The sequence below is a fragment of the Mustela lutreola genome, chromosome 12, assembly GCF_030435805.1.
Source record: "Mustela lutreola isolate mMusLut2 chromosome 12, mMusLut2.pri, whole genome shotgun sequence".
In the NCBI taxonomy this organism is placed as follows: domain Eukaryota; kingdom Metazoa; phylum Chordata; class Mammalia; order Carnivora; family Mustelidae; genus Mustela; species Mustela lutreola.
In genome coordinates, this window is record NC_081301.1 from 93,397,758 (window position 1) to 93,419,367 (window position 21,610).

Sequence of the window (21,610 nt, forward strand, 5' to 3'; positions counted from 1 at the left end):
CAAACTCAATTGTATTTTACTCTTCATAAGCCAGTGTACATCAGCATAAGATAAAAGTGAGTTCTTTCAGCAGAAATTTACAGTATTTTACTATAATCACTGAAGGAAGCCTATAAAAATTAGCATCAATGAGGAAGACTCACCTCTCTTCCCATTACTCATAAAAAACTTCCCAACTCACGTTAACGGGGGTGGGGGCGGGGGGGGGCCACATATCAGTATCAACCCGCACAGAGGCACACGGGCCACGTTCTGGAAAATACCACAGAACTAAAACTACTCAACACATTCATGCCCACCCCAGTCTGTGTTATTTTTTTTTTCTTCCCTCAAGAAGAAAATGTACCATGGAGGCTACCAAGAAGCTAAATGAAAGAAACAAAAACTCAAATACTTACTGTCGCTGGGGAGGCCCGAGTGGTATGGGTCACTGAGTGACCGGAGTTCTCCATGGAATTGCCGATGAGATAGGTTCCTCCAGAGCTGCTGATGAGTTGTCCTCCCGTGACGCCCATCTGAATCCCACCAGTGCCCACCATGCTGTGGGACGAAACCACGGTGGTCACCTGCGCGGAACTCCCTTGGGTATCAAAGTAATTCCCTCCAGTGTTTTGGCTGTACATCTGCGTTTCTGTGTAAGGATAAGTTGTTGTTCGGCTTTAGAAGAAGAAGGAAAAAGGAAGCAATTTAGTAGCTTATTTAGATCATCCTCAGTTCTTTTCTAGTGTGAATTTATGCTTACAATCTATCAGTTAGCTTAGCCTTTGGAACAAGAAGAGTTTTGTACTTCTGTATGGACTTCATTCCAGAAACGAAGGGTACGTTCCTTTAGTTACGTATCTCAACACTCCTCTGTCCTTGACAGCTTCTGCCCTTGACTGGTGCCTACCTCCAGCACGGAAATAAGCTCAGGTCTCATCCCACCAAGAAATCCTGCTGAGGGCCTTCTCCAATTCCTTAAAACACTGCCTGCAAAACCAATTTTCAAAAAAAGGGGGCAGACAGGTCAAATCCCCATGCTACCTCCCATTCCTGGGCAATCTGCACTAAGCCTTCATGACCAAGGGAGTACGCGTCCATCTCTTCCTTGTCCCCGAAAGGACCTTGAGCAAACAGTTCCCTCTTGCTGGACCCCCCATCCCCAGCTCTACCTCCTCCCTTCACACTCACGCTCCTCCCCGAGGAGAGGACTAAACCACCTCTTCGCCTCCTTACTTTCTACTTGGCAACAAGTGCAGTGAAGCTTCCGCCCTGGGCTTTTCATGGCAGTTGCTTTTAATAACGTCGCTTGTGGCCTCATCTAAAAACCAAGCTGAAAGGCTGACGACAAGTCCTTATCTTCTCTGACCGACCTACAGCACGACAGTGCAGACCGCCTCGTGCTGCCCCTTCCTTCTCCTGTTCTGATGAAGAAGCTTCTTTGCTTGATTTATTTTTCCTTTCCAGTGGACTATCCCTTACATTTTAACCTGACTTTGGTTTTCACTTCTCATTATGAAATAATTAAAAGCTCACAACGAGTTGCCAAAATAGTACAGAGAGTTATAAAACACTTTCACTTAAAAAAAAAAAATTCAAATATCCGGTGATAATTCTCAGTTTTATCAACATTCTCTTCAGACCCACACCCCACAGCCACCCACTACTGCCCATTTTGTGTTTATGTTCTCAGACATTTTCTAGGTCTATGTAGATATCCTAACCTCCCTTGCTTCTGTGGCATTTCTTGTCCACTTTTTGCTTTTTCTCACTATTACCTTTAAAGGACATTTTGGAGGCTCTAGTTTTCTGGTACTTATAATACGAGTATTTTCTGAGGTCTCCATTTTTAGCTCTTATATTTTCTCATTTTTATTCAGACCACCTATTTTTACTATACACATGTTCATAGTAAACGACCTAACATGAGTTAATGTCTCTCTCTACATTGTGGTTATACTTGAAGAATTAAAATCTGGGTTTCTAACAGCCACCCCATGAAAAATGGGAAGTCCCCCTAGGTAAAATTTAACTTATGGCTAAAAAGAAATTCCCTTTCTCTCTTGCGTCTTTCCCTAAACTCCCCCTCTTGGTGGAGGGCCACTATCCTTACCTCATTCTTTCCTCATCCAGACTGACATCAATCACTAAATCTTACTAGTTTTACCTACAAAATAATCTCCCATCTTCCTTTCCATTCCCACTGCCTTTGTCCGCAAGATTCTCTATTATCCTTGCCTCCAAAATTGGTTTTCCTCCCTCTCGTTTGGTTCTCTTCCAATCTATCTTCAACTTTGCCACCAGGGGAACTTTCCCAAAATTCAACTATGAAACTCAAACTAAAAACCTCTCTATGATTCTTCCTGGTCTTCAGAAGAAATTCAAAACCCTTGACCCGCCTGACAAGCAGCAGCAGGGCTGGGGCCTCCACGATGTCCAGACACGTGACGAGCAATATCTCCAAATGCTCTCCTCACTCATACTACACTGACCTCTGCCCTGCTTCCTCCCAGAACTACTCTTCTGCACACCTTGCCCTCCGCAGCCATTCCTCGTAGGGCTGCTATGTTTTGTTCTCTGGGTCCCTGAAACAGCTCTCAATACACTTATTGTTAATTTCCTCGTGTCTTCATACTCCTGTGAAATTGTGTTTTATTCCCATCTGTACCCTCAACATTGAACACAGTTGCTGGTACGTAGCAGCTATACCCGTAAACAATTAAAAATATGATTCTATTTAAAAGTATATTTGACATAATAGCCACTTTCATAAATTTCTAAAATGTAAACCTTTTTTGGTTCTGGTAAAACGTAAAAATTTATGTAAACTACTTTTTTTTTTTTCTAAGATTTTATTTATTTATTTGACAGACAGAGATCACAAGTAGGCAGAGAGGCAGGCAGAGAGAGAGAGGGCTCCCTGCCGAGCAGAGAGCCCGATGTGGGGCTCGATCCCAGGACCCTGGGATCATGACGTGAGCCGAAGGCAAGAGGCTTTAACCCACTGAGCCACCCAGGCGACCCTATGTAAACTATTCTAAGATGGTTTGGTATGACTTAAAGCAGGTAATTCAAAACCATTATAAATTATCTTGTAATATAATCTACAGTGTAAATTTTGGTAAAATAATAAAGGCGCTCTAGAAGCACTCTCCACTGGGTAAAGTTACTGCTTTCCCAGAAAGAGTTACCAGAGATCCAGGTATAAATTTTAGTTTGGAGTGATGTGTGAAATACCCCATAGAGAACATTTTTCTTTACAGACAGAAAAATGCCATTTAAAATACATACACACCATCATTGCTCTGTTTCCCAACCAGAAGTAATTTTATATATTTCTTTCATTACACACTTATATAATAAAAAAGAGCCATGTTGCTTTTGAATTTAGGTAAAAAGAGAAACGTGCTTATTTTAATTTATGCCCACTACATATGATAGTGGCCCTATTTCACTGTACTTAAAATAACACAATCTGATGATGATATTTAAGTAAAGCCAAGTAAAGTGTAGCGATATACCTAGGACAATAAATACTTCCAGAAAGCTGGGCATGGTGCTGGCTTTCCTTTTCGCAGTCTGAACAAAATGATTAAGCATGCTCTCCACACAAAGCTGATTTCACAAGTGAAACATACAATAGCTAATGATCGCTAATATTTACTGACCATCTCCTATGCAATAGGCACTATTTAATGTGCTTTTCAGGTATTGACTCAATTTAATCTTCATTACGACTCTATGAGATAGGTACTAGTATAATTTCTAGTTCAGAGATAAGGTGAGTTCTTGTTTAGAAAAGGTTAAAGAGATTACCTAGCTTTGTCTAAAGTAAACATAGTTAAAAAAGAAAAAGTAGATATTGGGGGCACCCGAGTGGCTCAGTTGGTTAAGCGTCTGCCTTTGGCTGAGGTCGGCTCCCTGCTCAGCTAGGAATCTGCTTCTCCTTCTCCCTCTGCCTTCCCCCTGCTTGTGGTCTCTCCCTCTCTCCCTCTTTGAAATAAATAAAATCTTTAAAAAAAAATAGATTTGGGAGTCTGCATTTAGCCCATGTCCTCAACCATTTCATCACATAAAAACAGCTTTTTCTGTTTGTCAGTATTTGTGAAGGACTGTGGGAAAAAGCCCCTACAGGTCTTACAGGGAACCCATGAGCTCCTTGTTGCTCTCTGGGATTTGCTTACATCTGGATCTCACTGTTCATTAGCACTACACTCTCCTCTTCTCTGACTCAGAATGGAAACTTTGGAGACGTCCTCCCCACGACAAACGAGGAGAGACGGAGAAGGTGGGGTTATTTCAGAGGATACTTACCACCACACACTTGGATTTTAGAGGTTCTATGATCATGGAAGTCAGTATGCTACCATAAGAGACACATTCCAAGGGATTTAAGTCACTCCAGCTGTGGGGCATACCTCTGGAGTTCTCAGGGAACAAGGGGCATACAAACCAATGCATCACAGATACCTAAAATCTCTACAGCTCTCAAGTCAGTTTGAAAACATGGCAACCCACGTTTCTTTTCATACTTTCTTCTAGTAGTTAGAGATCACTGGTGAGTTAGAAAGTAAGAGAAGAATGGGAGAAGGGGAAAGTCAATGAAGAGTGTACCTGACTCATGAGCTATCCTCATCACTCAGTCATGACCCCTGGGACAGGAGACAAGACTGGGGTACTGCACAGACACATACTGGGATAAAGACTGGCCTTTCGAGGGAAGGACAAAATTTATTAGGAAATGAAGTGTCGTGGAAGGTTTCTGAATTTGTCTTCTGACAAATGTACCCTTGCAGTGGGAATGGAGGAGACTTTTAAACTGGGTCATAGAGGCGGACCACAATATCCTTAGTCCCTGTCCTTTAAAGGTTAGGATGATAAGCATTAACCCGTCGTTGGGAGTCCTGTTTCCAGAGGAGCCAGAGCCAAAGTCATGCACAGATAACTCCAAAAGGTCTCTGCCATGTCTAAATGCTTTAAGCTCCTGGAGAAATATTGAAAAATGTATGCTAAAAAGAAAAAGAAAAGAAAAGAAAAAGAATCACCAACAGGACAAAGATCTTTCCTAGGTACTGGAAGGAATGACTCTAATTCTGATGGCTCGGATCAGCCTCTTTTTCCTACTGCATAATGAATACATAAGAGATATTGCCCGAACACTCTTTTCCCCCCAAATTTCCAAAACATATGTCCCAGAAAATTACTCAATATTTGGCATATCAGACTGAAAGCAGCTTACTATTTCTGGACCGTACGTTCCTGAAACAGCGAAATTCCCAAGCAGTCCTGTGCGCATTTGAAAAGTTCTTTATTGACTGCCAGACTGTTATGAAAATAATGTGTCATATTATTTCTACAGCAGAAGAGAAGCCTTTCCATTGTTCCGCAGATGTATCCAGTAATGAATGTAAATACGTAGATACGTGCCTACTTGCTAACAGATGCTGCTTCGTAGCTGACTCTTTTATAAGATTCTATGTAAATGTCAGGGCTGATCCATTGAATTCAGTAAATTAGTGCTGTTTGCATCCCATCATGCCTCGGCACACACCTGGGCTAAGCATGACCCTGCGTATTCCCTGCTTGCATTTTCACCAGGATGATTATGCCAATTTACCTTAGCTATCACCAATTTTCTGTTTTCTTTAGCGTCAAGTGTCTTATCCACAACTCCAGGTATAGAGTATCTCTGAACTGTGTGTTTTGTGTTTTGCCCAGATTCTGAATGTCCTCCCGCCAATAAGCTAGTCAGCCAGAGGATTAAGCAATGGCCTGAAAATGGTTAATTAAGGAAATAAGAGTATCTTGCAAGTTTTACACCAGAAAATGTACCATGGAGATAGAATATGATAAAGCAGATCATTATAGTATCTCACACGGGGAGAACGTTTTATTCTTTGCAGGCGACTCTGTACACATTAACAAATATTTACTGAGCATCTATTCTGGCAACTAAAATACAAAGAACAAAAGAGACATGATATCTACGGTCACGAGGGCTAGAGGAGGAGTAGGTGCTCAAAAATAAGAAATGCAGGAGCGCCTGGGTAGCTCGGTCGGTTAAATGTCTGCCTTTGGCTCAGGTCATGATTTCAGGGTCCTGGGATCAAGCCTGGCTTTGGGCTTCCTGCTCATGGGGAGCCTTCATTTCCTCTGACCCTCCTCCCCACTTGTTCATTCTCTCTCCAAAAAAACCAAAATAAAACAAAACACATAAATAAGTAATACAATATGATAATTAGAAATTCTCTTAAGTCTGTGGAAGAAAAATCAAATATGAAAGCAAATAAGTGGTGGTGGCGTTATCAGAGGAGTCAAGTAATGTTATCCCACAGGGGAAAGATTTAGCTTAAAAAACTAGAAGATGAAAAGGAGTCAGCCCTGTGGAAAGCAGAAAAGAGTAACATATCAGGAAGAGAGTACTGCATGTGAAAAGCCACAACACAAGAAAGATCCTGATATTTAGGAAGAAATCACAAGTCTAGAATGGCTGGATATGATGAACGAGGGTATCAGAAAGAAACGAGCTTGGAAAAGTGGGTAAAAATCAAACATGCAAACAGTGTAAATATTTTTTTAAAACTGTGGGTCACATTCACAATTTTAATAGGTCACAACAGCTATTTAAAAAAAGACTGGCCTAGACCAGCCAACATTTCAAGCACACTACACCTTGTAAGGATAAGCATTATTTTGAGCAACATTTATTTTTTATCATTTAAATGCATGGTATGCATGTGTGTGCACATACGTGTGCATATACTCCTGGGTGCATGTGTGTATTTACCTGAGTATAAAATACACATCTCACCTTGTCACTGCGGATAGTAGTTCACTAAGTTTTAAAGACACTGTTAGGAACTATCGTAAGAACTTTGAATTTTGTTTTAAGCTGGGGTGGGAGTAAGGAGGCTTAGCTAGGGGACTGTTCCCGCTAGAGAAATAACCTGAACAAAGTCCTGAGGCCAGAGAGGTAACTGGAAACCATGAGGAAGGGAGGGCCCAGGACTGCAGAGGGGTCATGGGAGGTGATTCTGGAACATGTTCATGAAATAGGATAGGAGGTAATCTTACTGGGAAGCGTTTCAGTGTCCTGAAAGCAATATTCATTTTATCGAACCAGATCGAAGAAATAGGTAAATAAGTGTAGCCAGAATGTCTTCTTAAGTATTTTCCAAAAGTTTGAGAGCACAAGAGGAAACTTGGGAGAATTTGGGAATGAGGGGGAATTATTTGTAAAAGCAGGGATCTACTGTCTCACTTATGGACTAGGGGAACCACACAGATGGGGAACTGTCACCCCCCTTAACACAGCCACGGCCAGAATCTAGAGGTGGCACGGGTGTGTGATTTGAGACTGTGGCAGCATGTGCTGTTCTCACTGGACTTCTGTGATGTGATTTCGTCTACAGTCTGGATGCCTAACACCAGTCATGCCCATCCTGGTTCAGCTGCATTCTCCGGACATCCTTGAAATTCTCTAAGTCACAAATACCTTTCGATAAATCCTGTGTTCTGCTCACATAACCCAAAGCTGGTTTCTGTTGCTTAAAATCAAGAACCCTGCCTTAAACAGTTTTCCACTATGAAGTTTTTAATGTGCATCACAAAAGCCCCGCACAGAAGTAGCTATTATTTGGAATCTTCAACAAACTGCGTTCATGCGGGATATAACTTCCAGCTGGCTGGCACGCATGATTTATTTGAATTTTGAAACAGATCTCTCAAATGCTTCCAGTTAGACTGAAGCCAGAAGATGCCACTGAGTGGGGACATGTCCATTTTGTGAAAGACACCAAAGGGTAAATGGTAATTCCAAAGGGAAGTCAAGTGACATGACATTTAATTTCCTATTATTACCTAAGAATAAAAAAACAAGACTGAAAATAAAGAAAGAAATACTACTCAATGTCGTGAATAAAACCCTTGGCTTGATTTAAATTCACAAGTCAGACTTACTTCTGCTCATTTCAACTCCTGTAACAATAAGTAAAAACTAAAAGCATCTATTGAATTGTTGCCAAAACGAGGGAGGAAATGCAATGATGAATGGTAAAAGTCGATAAGAATTCTTGCAACAACTAATTGGGATTTCCCATTCACATGCAGTATTTTCATTACCAAATACGTTGATAATGTCTGGAGTACTGGAACTGGAACTTCGTATCCTCCTGTTACCACTACATCAAGATAACCAGACATTTGCACTTTGTATTTAAATTCTTTAATTCTTATAAAGAAATGTGGTTCTCACACTTCAGCATTCATAAGAATCAGTGGGAGGGCTTGTGAGACACCCATGGCCAGACCCCACCCCCACCCCCACCCCCAAAATTCCTGACCCAGTAGACCAGCTGGGTCCTTCTGACAAGTTCTCAGATGATGTCAGTGCGGCTGGTCTGTGAAACTTTAAGAACCACAATACCGGAAGATACTAAAAATGTGCAACCCACAGTTCACAGGCATGAAAGAAAAAATGATCTCACAACTATTAGTTCTTCTAGTCCAAGTTTTTTGAAAAGTCTAAAGTCTGCTATCATATAGGAGCTGTACAGTCTGTTGTAGCCATCCCTGAGAGCATTAGCACAATGTCCATTGCTAGAATGGTTTTTAAGCACACCGATGAGGTACACGTAACAAGTACATGTACATGTCATTTGTCCTGATAAGGTAAGTCAGGGAAGAGCATACGGACTTCAGTCAACGTTGGCAGAAATGGAGCATTGAAACTTTTGATCCACAGTCCCTGGTTTAAATTTATAAATAGGAAAAACTAAGCTAGATCGAACAGTAGTTCCATTTTTAATTTTTCTTGAGGAAATTTCATACTGTTTTCCATAATGGCTGTACCAATTTATGTTCCCACCAACAGGGCACAAGCGTTCCTTTTTCTCCACCTCCTCATCAACACATGTTATTTCTTGTCTTTTCGTTAACAGCATTTCCCTGATGATTAGGGATGCTGAGAAGTTTTTCATTACCTGTGGGCCATTTGTATGTCTTTGGGGGAAAAAAAAAAAAAAAGTCTATTCAGGTCCTTAGCCCATTCTTTAATTGAATTATTTGCTTTTTTGCAAACAAAAAGTTGTGTCTGTCCCCCGAATACTTCAGATACCAACCCCTCTCAGATACATGGCAGACAAATATTTTCTCCCTTTTGTTAGATGGCCTTTTCATGTTGCTGATGGTTTCCTTTGCCTTTCAGTTGGATGAGTTCACTTGTTTATTTTTGCTTTTGCTTTTGGTGTCATACCTAAAATATTACAAAGACTGATGTCAAGGAGGGTAAATATGCCTTATGTGTTCTTTTAGGAGTTTTATAGTTTCAGATCTTATACTTAAGTCTATAAATCTATTTCAATTTTTGTGAGTGCTGTAACAGGGTGATCCAATTTCTTTCTTCCTTTTTGCATGTAGAGGTCCAATTTTTTTCAGTACCCCTTAATGAAGAGACTGTCCTTTTCCTATTATATATCCTTGAGTCCTTGTCAAAGATTAGTTGGCTGCATATAGTTGAGTTTATGGCTTCTTTCTGGGCACTCTATTCTGTTCCACTGGCCCATGTGTCTATTTCAGAGTGACCATATAATCTCGTAGTCCCACTTCTGGGTGTATGTCTGAAGGAAATGAAATTAGTATCTCAAAGAGGTATCTATATTCCCTATTCACTGCAGCATTATTCACAATAGCCAAGACATGGACACAACCTAAGTGCCCAGCAACAGATGAGTGGATAAAGAAAATGTGGTAGACATATATGCAATGGAATGTTATTCAGCCATTACAAAAACCTACGAACACTTTGAGAACATAATGCTAAGTGAGATAAGTCAGACAAAGACAAGTACTATATAATCTCCTTTCGATGCAGAATATAAAAAATTAGATTCATAAAAATAAAGAGTAGAATGGTTGTTGCCAGAGGCTAGAGCTGGGAGAAATGGGAGATAATGGCCAAAGGACCTAACTTTCAGTTAAAGAGTAAGTTCTGGGGATCTAACGTACAGCACTGTAACTACAGTTAGTAATACTGTCTTATATATTTGAAAACAGTAACAAAAACTGAGCAACCACATACATGCACATAAGCCCAAAAATGTTTTGCAGCGGGGGGAAAAAAGAAGAACCTCCTCCCAGCCACCGCCAAAAAAGCTGTGTTAACACTATGTGAACAGCTTCTCAATTCAGTTCCAATCATTTTCCCTTATGTATTTAAAACAACCAAGTTAACATATCGGTAAAGTTGCAGCATACAAAATTACTGCACAGACATCAGTTGCATTTCCATACACTAATAACAAAGTAGCAGAAAGAGAATTTAATGATTCCATGCACAGTTGCACCAAAAAGAATGGAATAATTAGGAATACACTTAACCACGGAGGTGAAAGGCCTGTAGTCTGCAAACTGATGAAAGAAACTGAAGAATGCACAAACAAATGGAAAGACCTTCCATGCTCATGGATGGAAGGAATTCATATTGTTTACTATCCATACCATCCTAGGAAATCTACAAATTCAATGCAATCTCTCCCCAAATCACAATAATATTTTTCATAGAACTAGAACAAATAAAACTAAAATTTGTCTGGAACCATCAAAGATGCTGTAGAGCCAAAGCAATCTTGAGAAAAAACAACAAGCTGAAGGTATCACAATCCCAGATTTCAGGATATACTACACAAAACTGCAGTAATCAAAAAAGTATGGTACTGGCACAAAAACAACACATACCTCAATGGAACAGAAGAACCCTGAAATAAATCTACATTTATATGTCAATTAATCTATGACAAAGGAATTAAGAAAATAAAAAAGAGAAGAGACTGTCTCTTCAAAAAACGGTGTTGGGAAAACTGGCCAGCTGGAGAATGAAACTAGACCACTTCCTTCCACCATATAACATGAAAATAAACTCAAAATTAATTCAAGACCTAAGTATAAGAACTAAAACCATGAAACTCATTTGAGAAATCATGGGTAGTAATTTCTTTGACATTGGCCTTGGCAACATTTTTCTAGATCTATCTCCTCAGGCAAAGGAAACAAAAGCAAAATTATTAGGACTACATAAAAATAAAAAGCTTTTGTACAGCATAGGTAACTGCCAACAAAATAAGTCAACCAACTTATTTGCAAATGATATATCTGATAAAGGGGTTAATATGTAAAATATATAAAGAACTTGTACAGCTTAATACCCCTAAAAAACAAATAATTCAATTAAAAATGGACAGAGGACCTGAGTCAACATTTTCCCAAAGAAGACCTACAGATGGCCAACACACATGAAAAGATGCTCAACATTACTCATCATCAGGAAGAATGCAAATCAAAACCACAATGATATACCACCTCACATAAGTCAGCATAGCTAGAATTTAAAAGAAAGGAGAAGGAGAGGAAGAGGAAGAAGTAGTAGTATTAGTAGTAGTATTGGTAATAGTAGTAGTAGTAGTAGTAATAGTAGTAGTAGTAAGTGTGGTGAGGATGTGGAGAAAAGAAACCCTCATGTACAATTGGTGGGAATGTTAAGTTGGAGCAGCCATTTTGGAAAACAGTATGTAGGTTCCTCAAAAAACTAAAAATAGAAATATCATCTCATCCAGTAATTCCACTACTGGGTATTTACCCAAAGAAAATAAAAATACTAACTTAATAAGATACATGTACCCCTATTGTTTACTGCAGCATTAATCCCAATAGCCAAGGTATGGAAGTAACCCAAATGTCCATCCACAGAGGAAAACATAAAGAAGATGCGGTATACAGACACAATGGTGTATTACTCAGCCATAAAAAAGGACGAGATCTTCCCATCTGCAACAACAGGGGTGGATCTAGAGGGTATCATGCTAAGTGAAATGAGTTAGACAGAGAAAGTCAAATACCATATACTTTCACTCATACCTGGAAACAAACAAACAAACAAAAAGCAAAACAAACCTATAAATAGGGAGAACAAACTGATGGCAGCCAGAAGGAAGGGGCACGGGGAGTGGGAGATACAGGCTTCCCATGATGAAATAAGTCAGTCATGCGGATAAAAAGTACAGCGTAGGGAATACAGTCAGTGGTATTAGAATAGCATTACATGGTGACGGATGGCAGCCACGCTTGTGAGGGGCACAGCACAATGTAGGGACTTGTTAATGACTACGCTGTACACCTGAAACTAATGGAACACCGTGGGTCAACTATACTTCAATTAAAAAAAAAAAAAATTAAAGACAGAAAATATTCACAGCAAAAATAAATGAGAAATAAGATAGACCAACCAAGTAGCCCGCTCTTACCTCCCATGTCATTAAATGCTATCTTTTATTGAATCCCTTCAACAAATACAGATTGAGCACCTCTTTTTTTTTTTTTTAAGATTTTATTTATTTATTTGACAGACAGAGATCACAAGTAGGCAGAGAGACAGGCAGAGAAAAGGTGGGGGGAGCGCTCCCTGCCGAGCAGAGAGCCCGATGTGCGGCTCGATCCCAGGATCCTGGGATCATGACCTGAGCCGGAGGCAGAGGCTTTAACCCACTGAGCCACCCAGGCGCCCTGAGCACCTCTTTCAATAACTGTTCTAGGTATCAGAAAATGGGAAGCAAAACCCAGGCACTTGACTACATGAAACTCCCATTCTGGTGGGGGAAAGACAAGTGTTAGGTAAGTTAAAAACAGTCACAGCAACGACAGATAATCATTAAGTGTTGTGAAAGAAATGTGATCTCTGTTAGAGAACAGTAGGGAAAGTTACACAGAACTTTGGCTGTAGAAAAATTGTGTGGCCAATAATAAGAATGAGGAAGACCTGACAAGATCAGAAGAAAACAGAACACAGTCAGAAAAGCCAAGAGGAGATCATGATTCAAGCAAGAACAGAGCAGCTGGCAGGGTGGCTGTTTGACATTAAGAAAATTTAATCTAGAAAAATGTCTATTAGACTTAACAGTTGGAGGTCACCAATGACCTTGACAAGAGCCATTTCATTGTAATGTGAAGAAAGCCAGCTTGGAAGAATATGTGGTCAATCCAGAGAGGTTTTAGCATGAGGAGTAGACAGACCAGGCATTTGTCAGAGATGGATAATTTAAAAAATGGACAAAAGCAGCTAACACACTTATGTGTGCTGTTGAGGCCAAACAGAGTGCTAAGGCCAGGCAAACAGCTGCTCTGTCAGGCACAAGATCATGATAACAAACAGACCCTTCACAACTACATGCCTTCAACAGAGATTTCTCACTCCAGCTTCAAATACTGATCAAGTGGAAATGTTTACCAAGTTTGACTTTTGCAGTTAGTTTTAGAAGAATCCCTATATCAAAAGTGAATATACTTTTTCAGACAATGCTAATTACCCCACTTCCCATTCCCCTATGCTCTCTGTCCCTGACCTGGTTACTAAGTAACGCTTTTAACTATTAATTCCATTCCATTAGGATTAGGAAATCTTGATGCAAAAATGCTGTTTGTTGAGGGGACAGTGTAGGTAGTGGGAGACATGATACCCAAAGGGGTATCAGCAATTCATTTAAGAAAACTAGTGACCCAACTTGTTTCTACACCTATAAAAGGATATGTGGATCTCTTCCATTTCTTCCTTTCTTAATAAAAGGTGTGGAGAGAAGAGAGGAGGAAAAAAAAAAAAAAATAAGTGTCCAAACTCTTCCAGCTATTATCGTGGAGAACTATTCTAGACAACAAGCTATTGGATAGGAAAATATCACATCTCAAATTACCCTTAATGTGCATCAGTTCATTCTACTAATGAAAAATAATAAAAAGTGATACAGACAGGACAGTCAGATAATATAGCCTTCCTCTCGGAAGCCATTTAACTAAAATGTCCAGTGTTGAAAAATTATTACATATGAACTTTTCTATACATTTTATGACTATCCAAAGAACATTAAATACTCACGAAATATATTTAACTATAAATGTATATGATGATTTTTTTAAAAACATGAAAAGAGATTCATATAAATAACAACGTTCTTAGTTTTAAAGAGTAAAAAAAGATCATCTTATACTTTTATAGTATAATAATCTAATAAGATATATAATAATATAATAAGATACACAATCATGCAATAGTATAAAGTATAAAGTTTACAAAAATGTTTGCTTATAACTCAGGATCAAAAGACCTTTACTTGCAGATCATTGGAAAGAACCATGCGTTGAAGGTCAGAAAATATGAACTCTAGATATTAACTAGCTCGGCAAATCATTGTACCTCTCTGGGACTCCACTTACTCATCTGTGAATTTTAAGGATAGGAATTCACAATCTCGAAACCTACCTAACTGCAACATTCTGAGAAGCCGTATCTGAAAGTCCTCCATTTTTGAAAAGAGGGGAATTTTTCTTTTCTTTCTTCTTAAAGATTTATTTACTCACTGGACAGAACACATACCTTTGTTGGGGGGTGGGGCGGAGAGAGAAGGGGAGAAGCAGACTCCTGCTGAACTTGGGAGTCCGATGCGAGGCCTGATCTCAGGACCCCAAGATCATGACCTGAGGTGAAATTAAGATTTGGACGCCCCACTGACTGAGCCACCCAGGGGCCCCATGGGAATTTTTGTTATTGAAGAAATGGAGCCATCTCTAACCACGGAGAGATCTCAGTGTGCTTTTCCATAGAAAAGGGCAGTTTTCTCTCCAAGAGCTTCCTAAGTAATCAGCTCTATACTTCCTGAAACCCAAATGACAAACCAAATCCTATACCAATTTGAATGTGTTTATCAGTAGAAGGATAAATGCAGAAAACACCCTCCCGGTCTCAACTACGGAAACTTCACGGTTTCTTCAAAGTAGGAAGTACTTCAATGTTAATAAGAAAACATAATCGTACCTGCAAATCCTGAAACCTATTTCACTAACCGACAAAAAAGGAATGTGAAGAGTATCCCTTTTCATATTTCTTATTTAAGCATTTAAAAAGTATATGCAAAAGGAGCGCCGGGTGCCTCAGTCGGTTAAACATCTGACTCTTGATTTCAGCTCAGATCATGATCCAGGGTCATGAGATCGAGCTCCGTGTGGGGCTCCACACTTGAGCACGGGGCCTGCTCGAGATTCTCTCTCTCCCTCTGCCTCCTAGCACCCCACCTACTGCTCGCACGCTCTCTCAATCTCCGTCTAAAAAAATAATAATAATAAACATAAAATAAACAGTGCATTGCTTGCCACTAAATTTCTTTCTAAAAAAAAGTATACGAAAAGAGGAATTAGTAGCTTCAGAAAATGCACATACTGTAGGATTTTCAAGAAATGACTTTTTAAAATGTAAGTCCTCAGGCAGCTGGTGACACAGTTAAGTGTCTGACTCTGAGTTTTGGCTGGGGTTGTGATCCCAGCATCGTCGGGCGGAGCCTCACACTGGGCTCCACGCTTAGCACGGAGTCTGCTTGGGATTCTCCCTCCCCTCTCCCTTTCCCTCTGCTCCTCCCACTTGTGCTACTTCTCTCTCTCTCTACAATAAATAAGAACTTTAAAAAAAAAATGTTGAGTCCTTTATGAATGCTCATGGATTTTGAACAAATCTGTTCTCTGTCCAGACATTAATAATGTACCAAAACCCAAAGTACACCACAGACAGGACTCCATACTATTCAAGATCACAGAATTCTGAGGTTCACTTTCTAAGGCACTGCACTTCTTCTCCAGGGAACTTCTCAGAGCCTTCGGAAGACAAACAGAAATTTAGAGTCCTCAAAAGAAGGGCTTTTGGCACAGTGTCTCCCTGCTTATATAACCACAGAATACTCTCATGGGACTAACATTCTCTGAAACACACTCTATAAAATTCTGTATTGGGGTTGATGAGAAATCTATGAGCTAAACAGGAAGATGATGAGAAGACCTCCAACCAGGCCAGTCTCACCGCAGCAGATACGCAGGCAGTCAGCACACTGGCATTTCAAAATATTGATCGTCTCTGAACAGCAGACGAGCTTCAAAGAGTGGCTGATATAGGACAATCCTTTAAAATTAAAATCATTTTTCAAAAAAAAAAAAAAGAAAAGATTTCTTAACTTGGCCATGATAGAGCAGGATGTCTTTATTTCCATTTTGACTAACATGATGGAGGACTGATTGTGGGGGCAAGAAGGAGTCAAAAAAAAGGGGTAAGGAAAGAAAAAAAATATCATTCTATTAAAGAAAATTGATTTCTGAGCTACTGCAGGAAGTAGTAATTGCGTTGGGCTGTGTCTCCACGGTATGCAGTGCTTCCCAGCTTGTTTAATTACAGCATTCTAAATTATCAGCCATCATAAATTCTAAGAATCTGTAGAAAAAGACAAGACTGGGGCGCCTGGGTGGCTCAGTGGGTTAAGCGTCTGCCTTTGGCTCAGGTCATGATCGGGGAGTCCAGGGATGAAGACCTGTGTTGGGCTCCCTGTTCAGCAGGGAGGCTGCTTCTCCCTCTCCCTCTGCTCCTACGCCTGCTCATTCTCTCTTTCTCTCTCTAAAAAAAAGACAAGACTATGATCCAGACTTTGGAAAAGATTCATGGGAAAACTACCAGAAGGAAAAGCCAATTCTGTTCCCTTTTTCCTTCCACAGAGAGCTGCTCTCGAACACCCAGCACCAGAAATCAGTCTCGGCCTGTGAGGCTGTGGGAGTCGCCCATCCTCACGACGAGGAAACACTCGGGTATCATCCAGTTATAACGACCGCACATGTTCACAAGTGATGGCACATCTCTGGGAGGGCTATGACCACCTCGCAAGGGAGGCCCTGTGCATCCTGGTGACACGGCATGGGGACCCTGGGAACACGAGCAGCAGCGCACTGGCACTGACGAGGCGTGAACAGGTTGTAAGGGCAGGTGCCAGGTGCTCGAAGGTTCATGATAAAGACCAACATGCCTGTCTTCCGGGAGTGTCATTAGCGAAAAGCCTCAATGATTGCACTAGAAGTAGGCATCTCCCTGAGACCCAGGTCAGGGATCCGCATAAGCTAGCACAAGACTTCAGTGTGCCAGACTCGAGAATGGGGAGGACTGTTTCCTAACACAGAGGGAAGCTCATTAAAGAGAAAGAGGGAACAGGGCGGCTGGGTGGCTCAGTGGGTTAAGCCTCTGCCTTCGGCTCAGGTCATGATCTCAGGGTCCTGGGATCAAGCACTGCATCAGGCTCTCTGCTCAGCAGGGAGACTGCTTCCTCCTCTCTCTCTGCCTGCCTCTCTGCCTACTTGTGATCTCTCTCTGTCAAATAAATAAATTTAAAAAAGAAAATCTTAAAAAAAAAAGAAAAAGAGGGAACATAAGCCCTCTCAAGTGAACCTTTGAGACAAACACTGTACAGAGTCAAATAACAGCCTCCAAAATCACAGAAAGATCGAAAGAGCTTAAGCTCTGGGAAAAAAAAAAAAAAAAAAAAAAAAGTTTGTTATATTTGAGAATCAGTATTCATAGTCCTCTACCTGCCACAATTGTGAGGATAATTCATGACAAGACAGTTTTTCTTTAGTAAATATGAATGTGCTGCTACAGGATTTTTAGTCAAAAATTGCACTGGAATGGAAATTTTAATGAAAGGCTTTTGAAGCTGTATCTTCTCTCCGCACACATGTGGCCCCTGCAGCTGGAGATGGGGATACGATCCAGGCCCACAGAGACCGGATCAAAGCTTATTGGACTTTCTGGCAAATGAACTCACGACCTAGAACTCATTAGTCATGATCTAATACACAGACACCGTGAGCCAGAGCAAATACATGTTGACATGAGATATTTACTTGGAATCATTTCTGTACTTAAATGGGCTCTCTCGTTCTGAAGTGTCAACTTTAGCGACGCTGTTTTTCCAAGGTTTTGCAAGTGATCTCACATCTGCCTATGGCTCAGAAGACCCCAAAGGCCGTGACCGAAGAGTTTAAAAAGGCATGAGGCAATAGGCAGAATTCAGGTCCTCAAAAGGAGCCGGAAATAATCAAAAGAAGAACTATAGTACTTAACTTTTTTTATAGTATATAATTTCACAGCAATAGTTAAAGTGACCTGAGTGTTTACTATTTATAAGATGCTACAGAAAGCACTTTTGGAAAAGCTAACCACCTCCACAGCACAGACGGATGAGAGTGAAGCAGGCAGCATATCTTGGACAAAGCCACACACCGGCCCTCTCTCGGCCTCTCTCTCGGCCTCTCTCTGGACCACCGGCCCTCTCTCGGCCTCTCTCTCGGCCTCTCTCTGGACCACTGGCCTCTCTCGGCCTCTCTCTGGACCACCGGCCTCTCTCGGCCTCTCTCTGGACCACCGGCCCCTCTCGGCCTCTCCCTGGACCAGTGAGGAAGGATGAGAACAGACACTGTCTCCGCGCCCCTTCCAATGCCCTTGGTCCCCTGCTGCTTTCTACCGCAAACATGGACGTTACAGACCAGCGTTCCCAGGTCCCCTTGCAGCTAACCACTGCCTTGTGATGTGCTTATACTCGAGAGAGAGAAGCTAAAGGGAGCTGGGGGCATCTGGGAAAGCCTCTGTGTGCATGTTCGTGGCCGCATAAACACATATGTGTACACATATCTGCATACACATGTGTACACATATGCTCTTCTTCCCATCTGGAATGTAGCTACGATGGTCCCAACCGAAGCAGACATCTCATCAACCTAGCAGAAAATCTTGGCTCTAACATCCCTGAGGGTTAAACCCATGTCGGTGAAGGAAGCACGGTTCTGGATGTTTCTAAAGGTTCATTTCCTATTACCTTTCGTCGTTTGGCTCCAACCTGTCTCAGCAGACCTCATGAATCCCGACGGAAGAAGAGGCTGATGGAACTGAGAATGACAGGCACCCACTTCCTCCCTTTCTAAGCAAGCCACTTTTCCCTACTATGCAGCCCGTGAAGGCTCACTGCCCCTGTTCCCAGAAATAGGCAGAACTCTGTGAGGCAAGACTTCATCTCCTGGAGCATTTCCATGCTGTGGCCAGTCCAGCTATGTTCCCTCGGCTGTATGTCAGCTTGGAAGACTTTCTCTAAGAAGGCTGACTTTACATTTGCACCATGGAGTACTAATGATTTGCACAACATGCAACCTCTGGGCTTCTTGTGACCTGACAAAAATAAAAGCTCTACTTTGTTCAAACTTCTGTTTGTCAGATTTTCTGGGATTCTCTGCTGATAGAACGCTGTCATACACATAAGACGAAATGCTACAGTAACAGGAAGTAGAGTGGTGACTCAGCCGTCCGCTGCAGGGGGCTGAATTGTTCAGGCTTTGTCTAGGATGCCTTTAAACGGGGAGAACAAACCAGGTAGGAGATGGCACACGCCTGAGCAAAGGCAGAGTAGATAATGGCTTTACTCTGGGGCTCTCGTGACAGAGAAACCATACGCAAGGATGAAATGACAATATAACTGAGTGATCTCTAGCAGCATCTAGAAACCCATTATGTTTTCCTTGATAGTATGCCACCCCAAGTGGCAGGTGGATCTATTTTTTGTGTGTAAATGCCAACCGTAGTGTGGGTTTATGGTAGAGATTCTAAAAGCAGACTCCAGGAGGCCCCGGTCCTGCGCAACAAACAGGTAACAAAATATTCAGAGTGTGTTGAACACATGTAAAGAGTTTTGGATTCACTGGAGCAACAGAAACTCATTGGCCCTTTACTACGTGTCAGTCTCCTAACTCGCTGTAAATAAAACAAGAGAATGACATTCTCTTGCTAGTAAGTGTAAGCATTCACAGCACCATACTGGAAGTGAAGGTCAGGGTCCAGTGCTGTCCTTATCCTACAGGGGGAGGGAAATTAACCGCACTAGAGAGCCAAGGGTCCAGGGCACAAGGTTGGGAGACAAGGGAGTGCGGTCTACAGAGATCCCACGAGGTTCGGTGTAGGGAACTGGGAAGGCTGAGAAAACCACACGTCCAAAAAACAGGCACGAAAGGGGGCAGTATTTGAGGAAACCCGTACAAAGTTGGTTATTCTTAAAACAATGGAAAATGAAGCTGGAGAGGTAGGAAATGGGTGAATGCCAAGGCGGGGAGGTGAACTGTATTCTATAGGTAATAGAGGTTTTAAGGCATTGGGAATGTAGATGGATTCAGTGACCGAAAGCAATGCGAAAGGAGGGGAGGGTCAGGACGAGGGAGGAGCTTTCAGTTTGGTGCCAGCTACGGTCTCCCAGGCCCTGCACAAGTTGCTGAAAAGATATTTCCTCAAATCCTCATAACAGCCTAATAAGAGTGAGATCCTTGTCCTCCCACTTCCCAGGAAAGAATCATCAAAAGCTCAAAATAGTTAAGTATCTTAATCATGACAATAAAACTGGTGCAGAGTTAAGGGACAATTCCAAGGGGCTTAGTTATCATAACAATAGGTAACCATAACTGAACTTTGACTATGTGTCATGCACTCTTCCGGTGTTAGATTTACAGCGAGACAAGAATTCCAGCCCTCATGGAGGTGACAGGTTGAGATCATGGGACTCTATGACACCACCCAAGGAGAGAGAAGGTGCAGTAAGGGTAAAGCAGAACGTACGGACCTGGGGCACACCAGCGCTGAAGGGAGCTGGTGGGCAGGAGAGAATGAGAGAATTTGAATTCATTTCCGGTAAACTCGGAGACCCAGCAGATCACAAGCAAAACCTCACATGGTCAAATGAAAACAATCATGGTGACTTGTAATAGTTCTTAGTCTCCTATAACATCCCCAATCTTACTGCATCCAAAGTGGCTAAAAAACACAACTGGTATAAATTTACAAATTTACATTGTTGCTGCTGTGGAGGTGATGAGTTGGGGCAGGGGGAAGGCCAGTTCAGCAGGAAATTAAGATTGCAGGATCAGGTACCCTTACGGACACGAAACTTCATTCAGGAAAAGCCAAATGGAACAAATGTACTAGTTTTGTGGTAGTTTACAGAAAAAGACACACACAAATTCATCTTATTTATAAAAACAAAAAGCACAGGGTTTATAAGGTATTAGTAAGATATAGAAATCACCAACAAGGGGTATACATTTTTCTCAACCTAGTGAAAGCCCTTAAAAAGCATAACAGTTTTCATAATTTAAAGTATTCCACGAAGGTGGAGATCACTGCCCATTCGTCACAAACCCAGACAGATCTCTACACAGAAGCCTCATTCCAGTAACTCTGATCTGGTTAACAAAATTTAAAAAAAAAAAAAAAAAATTACCATGAAAACAAGGAAACAATCTGGGAATAGCGGGGTGTGTCGGCAAACCCAGTGTTTTCCTCCTGACTACGCAGGGGTGGGGAATGAAAATGACTCCGGCATATCGACTTACATTGCTCCGTTGGTATAGACAGTATCGCTTCCTTCCACATACTGCACCTGAGCTGGGTAGACATGCTGGACCTGCTGCACAGTCTGCACCTGCTGTACCTGGAAAACAGATATTAGGATCGCAGTGAGAAGCCAGTCTGACCGAACACACGGCGTTAGCTTTGCCGCAAAGATCTCTCTAGGGTGTTGGAAACGGTGAGACTCATGCGCACTTCAAGATAAGCACGTGGGGGGCTCAGATCGACAGGAGCAAGCACGCCGAATAAATTCTCTGCCGTTTGCGGATACCTCTTCTGCAGGTGTGTAGGTACAGACATACTCCAAATATTTAGGGTGAAACTTTGCAAAGCTCCTCACTTATCCTA

The 21,610-nt window shown here is 41.5% G+C and overlaps 1 protein-coding gene across 8 annotated transcripts in view; it reads right to left on the reverse strand.

The window, feature by feature from the left end:
• Nucleotides 1–21,610, reverse strand: part of RFX3 (regulatory factor X3) — a 444,526-nt gene that overhangs the window by 98,457 nt on the left and 324,459 nt on the right. For all 8 annotated transcript variants that reach the window (XM_059142828.1, XM_059142827.1, XM_059142829.1 and 5 more), the window contains 2 exons: nucleotides 21,247–21,344; nucleotides 399–657 (listed from right to left, as the gene is read on the reverse strand). In XM_059142828.1, coding sequence (XP_058998811.1) covers nucleotides 399–657; nucleotides 21,247–21,344 — 357 coding nt within the window. The remainder of the gene's footprint in view (nucleotides 1–398; nucleotides 658–21,246; nucleotides 21,345–21,610) is intronic.